The 7,553-nt window shown below is 32.5% G+C and overlaps 2 protein-coding genes across 3 annotated transcripts; one reads left to right on the top strand and one right to left on the bottom strand.

The window, feature by feature from the left end:
- Positions 1-2,887: 2,887 nt before the first annotated feature.
- On the bottom strand, positions 2,888-4,433 carry LOC112458104 (putative nuclease HARBI1). The gene is made up of 4 exons (XM_025021539.1): positions 4,235-4,433; positions 3,614-3,978; positions 3,196-3,397; positions 2,888-3,003 (listed from the first exon to the last, which is right to left on the bottom strand). Exons 1-4 carry the CDS (start codon positions 4,431-4,433, stop codon positions 2,888-2,890), a joined length of 882 nt encoding a protein of 293 aa, XP_024877307.1.
- A 947-nt stretch (positions 4,434-5,380) lies between these two features.
- LOC112458105 lies at positions 5,381-7,170 on the top strand. 2 transcript variants are annotated; one of them, XM_025021540.1, is made up of 5 exons: positions 5,381-5,531; positions 5,616-5,957; positions 6,412-6,495; positions 6,602-7,055; positions 7,142-7,170. In XM_025021540.1, exons 1-4 carry the CDS (start codon positions 5,492-5,494, stop codon positions 6,862-6,864), a joined length of 729 nt encoding a protein of 242 aa, XP_024877308.1. In that variant the 5' UTR covers positions 5,381-5,491; the 3' UTR covers positions 6,865-7,055; positions 7,142-7,170. The 2 variants fall into 2 exon arrangements, with proteins under 2 accessions (XP_024877308.1, XP_024877309.1); XM_025021541.1 differs by lacking the exon at positions 6,412-6,495 and having other exon boundaries at positions 6,899-7,055.
- Positions 7,171-7,553: the final 383 nt, after the last annotated feature.

The raw sequence follows: 7,553 nt of genomic DNA, 5'->3' as shown, positions 1-7,553 counted from the left end.
AATTTTAATCGATTGTGCTGAATTGGCTGTGTCAGCTTAATAGACGTGCACAAGCGTGACGTAAAACCATTAAACTTTATTCTCACAAGTCAAAATTAACGAACGAACGTTTCGACCCTTCTTTGGGGTCCTCCTCAGCGTAAATCTTACATATAAAAATTAATACAAAAGTGGTCTGACGTCGCAAACATACATACAGATAGTCTACCGCCGTTAACAACAAATCATCGCTGGTCAGTCAAGTTATGTGTGCACTCCGACACGTTCCAGAATATCGTCGCATAAAAATTTCCTGGTTGGAGCGCCAGGAAATTTCCAACCGGATGTAATGTCGTTGACATTGTGACGCAACGCCTGTGGACAAAATCGGAGTACCGTCCTCTCTCAATATTCATCCAGGAACACAATAGATATCAACCAAAGTAACTCACAGATTTAACATAATGGATAATAGTCAAGTCGCAACGCCCGTCAATCAACAGAGATCGGTGTACCTCCGGGGACGTTCACGCAGAAAATGGCACGCTTGCCTTAAACAAGATATCGACGACATAGGGAAGCGAGGGGAAAGGTCACGCGTAACAACAATATTTAAAGTCTGCGTAACAGCAATAATTCTAGACTTTAACAAGTCCGTCGATGGCACTAATATACATTTGTGGTATATCTTCCGTATCTGTCTGCAAATTTAAACCTTCTCTTTGCCTTTTTATGTAAATTATTTCAGATATTAAGCGTTTACTCAGGGACGGTTCTTGGTCTAATATTTCTTAATATAAAGATCTCGTATTTCAGTCTTAATAAATTGAACAGATTTATCAGAGTTCATAAGGATACTCTCCCTGGATTATCGCATAGGAATGTCGTGTATAAAATTAATTGTAATGATTGTGAGGCTTCCTATGTCGGTCAGACAGGGAGACAACTTTTAACGAGAGTTAAAGAACATAACTCTCATATCAGAAGGAGTGGTGCGGGTCATTCGGTCTTAACAGACCACAGATTGCAGTATAACCATGACTTCAATTGGAAAGATGTTGAAATATTAGACCAAGAACCGTTCCTGAGTAAACGCAAGGCCCGTATTCAGAACGCGCTAACACGTTCGCTCACATCTACGCTTCTAAATACGCGAGATGTAGATGCGTTTGTTAGCGCTCGTATTCAGAACGCAAGAACAGAGCGTCCTTACCTAAACACGCGATAACAACCAATAACAGTGCTCGGATATGGCTATTGGCTCTTTTCATATTGCGTTATGTGGATGCGGCAAGAGTTACTCGTGGCACTCGCGCGCAAAGTACAACTGCGATGTTCAACTGTTCGTTGACATTATCACAATGTGTACAATACAGAGTAAGTACATTTCTTTACATATTATCATTATTAGACGATTTTTGGCGATCGTTTGGTATGGTTTGGTACATATACTAAAGTTGCTATCGGTGGTTGCTATTGGTTTTGGTGCAATTTGGTACCCTTTGGTTGCTTATACCAGAGTCACGCCAAAAATCGCCTATTATTGTTACTTATTGTTAGTCAATCTTATTCATGTTAATTCATATATATAAGTGTTCTTTTTTTTAGAAATGACAGATAAAAGGAAGGAAAATTTTACTGCTGATGAGAAAAAAGCAATAATTGATTTTGTCTTCCAGAATAAATGTATTCTGGAAGATAAGAGCAATTCTGTAAACAATAAAAATCTTCGGCAGGAGAAATGGAAAATAATTGCCAACACCCTTTCCTCAAGAGGAATTGCACGCGATTGGAAGGAGGTACGCGGTGCATATCAACGATGGAAAATGCAAGCAAAGAAAAATTATGCAGCGCATAAAAGATCATTACACCGTACTGGTGGTGGTCCAGAGCTTACCCCTTTGGATGATATGTTAAGGGAAATTGTACCGGAAGATTTCGAGGAAGACGAAAATATGTTTGATTCCGATGGAACGGTAAAGTTTTATATTTCTTGCTGCACTTCAAAATATACAAAATAAAATATATTTATAATTTTCTCTACTTTTATATAGAGGCCGATATGCAATACACAGCAATCAGAACAAAATACAGAAAACTATTTGCTGGATCCCAATACAGGGTAAGAATAATATATAGTACATTAGGAATATAAATATTAAAAATACATAATATTAATAATCTTTATTGTTAATTCCTACATTCTCTGCAAATTTATATTTAATTTATAAATAGTATTTTTATCAGACTTTATTTGTAATTATTATATTTGATTTAGAATCTTAGTACCTGCTGAAGAACCATTTGAAGAAACGACGGATGAAGTACAGGTGTCCAATAACCCCACAGAGGATAATGTTTATGTAAAGCGAAAGAAAAAAGAAATGTCAGCATTTGAAGAAGCAATGTTTCACTTGCATAAAGAAAAACTGGGTAAAGAAGATGAGCGAAACAGAATTGAACACGAATTGAAACTAAAACTCTTAGAAATTGAACACAATAAGAATTTAGAATTAATAGAAGAGAAAAAAAGTGCAACAATTAATAATAAAACTTTTAAAGATAGAATTAAATAAAAAATTAGAGAATTTAAATAATGTAATATAAATAACAAACATTGACAAATATATAGGCATAAATATATTAGTTTTTATATGAACAAAATATTATAATGATAACACAATATTAAGATATAGAAAATAAGATGAAAAAATTGTTTAAGAAAAATGTAGTTTAAAATGGAGTACATATTAAATAATAGGAGTAAATATGGAGTAAATATTAAATAAAATTATTTTTGAAATTAACTGTGAACATGATCATGTTGTGATATCTTGTCTTTCTCTTGAAGAAGGCAATTTTCAAGCAGTTGCAATAAAAAATATGATGTTAACGTTGCAAGAACTGATCAGTTAAAATGCCGTTGTGCAAAATCCAAACGGAATGCTGCTCCAGGTCGTTCTGTTGCATGTGGAACAACAGCAGGTTGCTCTTCATCGCTTTGATTTTCTTCATCATCAATTTCTGTAACAAAAGCATGTCATATTTTAAATGCAGTAATGTTATACTTGAATGAGTTTCATTTACGCATATATATTTATATTTATATGTTAATATATGTAGATTTATTCTTAATGTAATATTTCTTAATATAATATTTTTTACATTATAGTTAGGATCTTTTTATTATGTTTTTGATTTAAGATATGCGCTTACCATATTCGAAGTTGTTGAATTGTTTTCGTATGTTGAAGAGAATTGCCATAGTAATAATTGCAACCTTTGCTGTCTTCAGATTAATCTGCATATTGTTTTGTAGTGCTCTAAACATCCCTTTCCATTCGCCAAAACATCTTTCGACGGTAAGACGAGTGCGAATATGGGCCCAATTATATCTATTTTGAGTATCAGTTTGAGGCTGTAGAAAAGGTGTTAACAGATATGGTCTGCAAGGATAACCTGCATCACCTAACAATATTCCTGTCATTCTGCGTTCTTGTAATATAAATAACATATGTATATGAGTTTCTTGTTATGTAAATAAATATTCTTGTAATATAATTAGAGATATAAATATTTATTATAAATATTCGTTATGAATATAATTGTGTAGACTTTACATAATTATAATTACCTCAAACTCCTCCTTCAGACGACTTGAGTTCCATATTCGGGAGTCATGAGCACTGCCTCTCCATCTGGCAACAATATCTAGAATTCGACGCTGTGCATCGCAAACCACCTGCACATTTATAGAATAGAAGCCTTTCCGGTTTATGTACAACTTAGCTCGTTCTTGGTTGGGGCATTTAATACGTATATGAGTACAATCAATGCATCCAATAACTTGTGGGAAACCGGCTATGTTGTAAAATTCCATTTTCAAGGCTTCCATTATATCTGGAAAATGTACAAAGTGTGGCAGATGAGCTGCGATGGCTTTCGATACTTTTGCCACAATTCTGGATACTGTTGGCTGTGATACTCCATGCAGATCACCTGAAATGACATATAAAAATTTATAAGTTTATATAATAAAGAATACATATACATATTTATAATTGTGCATTTTTATATAATTTACAAAAATAAATATATACATTTTTATATTGATATATAAATATTAATGTAATGATTTATATAAATTTTACAAAATAATTTATATAAATTTTATTTTTCTATTTTTTACTTTTATAAAAGTTCATCTAATAACTTAACCATATACAGAATATTAATTAAATTAAATAATACAAACCTAATTCCGTCTGATAGCATCCTTTGGCGTAAAATCGTAAAGCAATCAACACTTGTAACGCTGATGACACATCCTTCTCATGCCCTGCTTGAGAAGATAACCTTTCTTCAACTAAGCCTATCACAAATCGCACTGCTTCTTTTGACAGTCTGTAGCGATTCCAAAATTGAATATCATTAAATCTTTCGAATGGATCCATCTTGTGACGAAAAACCTGCGGCATCCTTTCTCCTATTTGCACAACATCCCGCACTTCCCGTATTTCATTAATTGCACGAATGTATTCCATTTTCTGTTTATTATAAATATCTGGCACAACTTGTTAGGTTAGTAGTATCTGCTTATACATGCCCCTGACCACTTTTATCGCGCGCTGCTAAGATATCAATATGTTAGCACGCTTTTAAGACTTGTAGTAGTTCTGAATAGCAATTTTGCACTAAACTCGCGTGATTATCGATTTTCTCTAACAGAGCGCTGCTATCATTGCGTTGTGAATACGCGCGCTAATAAGAGCGCTAACATCTCGCGCTAACATCGTTGTAAGCGCGTTCTGAATACGGGCCAAAACCCAATTGTAATTGATTCAACACATTTGTAAAATATACCGAACACTTTCCTTTGGCTTTGATAATCAATAAATAGCTGTAAAATGAAAAATGAAAAAAGACTGTATGTTAAAAAGGTAGATTGCATGTCGCATTAATTTTACGGCTATTTAGTGATTATTAAAGCCAAAGGAAAGTTCGGTATATTTTACAAATGTACAAATCAATTACAATTGGGTTTTATAAATATATCTTTTTATTTCAACGTAAAACCGCAAGAATTTTTGGCATGCGATTTCTCGCTTCTGACGTCATCCAACAAGGATAGAAGAGGCGAGTAGGCAGAGAAGCCTTTATAAGTCAATCTATCAGAAATATCCGTAAAAAATATTATAATAAATATATTTTTTTTAAATTTGTATAATATAAATACTTAAAAATGAAAAAAATAAAAAAAATAAAATTTTGTTATATTTAGATATTGTATTTTTAGTGTTTTATAACCATACAATGTTTTTCGCAAACGACCCATGTATACGATTGCAGAATTAACTACAAAGGAAATTTATTTACAGATTCATATAAAGAAGAAATGAGTAAGTTAAATATTCTCCAAGTCCAACTATACACGACAGATTCTGAATCACGAGGGATAGAGAAAACTCAAAAAGCAATAGAAAGTTTGAAATCTCGGGCAGATGTTGAAAAAATGCTGTCTAAAGAGAATAATGAGTCATCATCTAAACCAAGTACTTGGAAAATAAAGATAGATCTATTATTAATTAGCAGAGAAGTATTAATGATATTTTTAACATTTGTCTATCATTTTTAAGGTTATACAGACACATCTAGCTCTGATGAAGAATGGAAAAGACAAACAAAAGACAAAAAAAAATTTGTAGTTGAAGATTCCGATGAAACACCTACACCAACTAAGCCGAAACGCAATATCAACATGAAACAGAAGACACTGAAAAAACCTGTTACCCAGAAAAAGTCAAAATCTCAAACAGTTTTAAAGAAATCAAAACAATACAAAAATATAATTAATGAACCATACATGTCTTCTGTCAAAAATAACATATCAAATACATCGTTTACATCAAGCCTACGAAAATCTAATAAGAAGACAGTTAAAAATTCGAGTACTACTATTGAAACAATTCAAGAACAAGGTATTTTTTTTTAGTTATAGAATTTGTTTAATTGTATTTAAGAGGGAATCGTAAGCTCATGTTTATTGACCAAACTGAGCAACCAAAAAATGATTTTTTATTTTTTATATATTTTGTTCTGCTTTCACCTAATAACGAGAAGAGCGTCTTTCGAAAACATACAGTCTTTTATTGTGGAAAAAGATTTTCCATTTTGAAAATTTATGTTGAAGAATTTTGGTAAAATGTATTATGAGATGATGTATACCTACAATGTAAAACACAGATTGTATGCTCTCTTCAAAGCTGCTCTTCTCGTTATTAAGTGAAAATAGAATGAAATATATAAAAAATCAAAAATTATTTTGCTTAATAAACATGATCTTACGGATTATTCATAAGTCAATTTACCAGAAAAAGGTTCATGACATACGTGTATTTTCCTACTCTTTAACCTTTTATCATTTCAATTCAGCTTCTGAGGACGTTAACGTTTTTTCTGACGCACTGAATGTAGAATTCTCGGAAATGTCTACAGATACAACTTCATTAAAAAAAAGTGATTAATATTCTTATAATAATTTATAAACATTTTATATATGAAATATCTAGATTACTTTTATTTATGTTGCTAAATTGTATTAATATTTCGATTGTTCCGTCAGCTTTAACATTTCTTTATGTCGCCATGAAAAAGTTGACAATTGAAATAAATTTGATGAAAAATGACTTCCAAGCATTGTGTAACGGTATCGAGCGTTTAATGCTTGTCAAAAATAACCAAATTTCAACTCCAGCCTTTGTTGAAAAATACAATTTTGTCAAAATTCAATTTACTGAAGAATTTAAAACATTTGATTCGGAGTTACAAACAAATAATGAATTCGCGAAGGATTTCGTAAGTATATGCTTTGCTATTGCGTTATAGTTTTTATTAATTTGTAAATATAATTATTTTGCAGAAAGATGTATTAGAGCAGTTGATAGGATCAAATATGAAACAGTCTATTATCGCTGTAGTGAAAAAATTCCTACATCGTGATTTTGCCATGAAATGGACGGCAATAAAACTGTCAAATTACGTACTGAAAAACACTCATTTCTACAACTCTCTATTCGGTAAGCAAAATTTTTTAAATCTTAAAATTTCTTATAATAAAATTTATAATTAAAATTATATAAAATATAAATTTTATTGTGAAAAGAGCTTTGAACGAGCGATGCGCTCCCGCCCTTCCAGAGAGCAGCTTCCGGTTAGTGGCGTGCGGGGATCTTGGATGCTCAGAAGAGTCTCGATCACGGTCGTGTTCAGACGTCGATTACGGTTTAAGATACAAAGTGTGATATAGAATAAATAGTGTACTCAGAGTGTTGAAATAAGTAAAAGAGATTATTTCCTGCCCATCTCGCCATATCCCGTAGCGTTTCAAGCGATATTTCCAATAGGTTATGGCCCAGGGCACGATTCCCCTGCGTGAGGAACACAGCAAAAACACGACACACGTGCATAGTGTGTGAGACGCCGGCGAAGGGCATAGGAAAAAGAGATAAAAGCATCTAGAAGATTAGAGGGTAAGTAAATAATATTCCTCGTTACTGACGAGCAAAACGAGAGAA

Source organism: Temnothorax curvispinosus, unplaced genomic scaffold (genome assembly GCF_003070985.1).
Source record: "Temnothorax curvispinosus isolate PA1 unplaced genomic scaffold, ASM307098v1 QBEX01008691.1, whole genome shotgun sequence".
Lineage (NCBI taxonomy): Eukaryota > Metazoa > Arthropoda > Insecta > Hymenoptera > Formicidae > Temnothorax > Temnothorax curvispinosus.
This window is presented reverse-complemented; position numbering and strand designations above follow the sequence as displayed.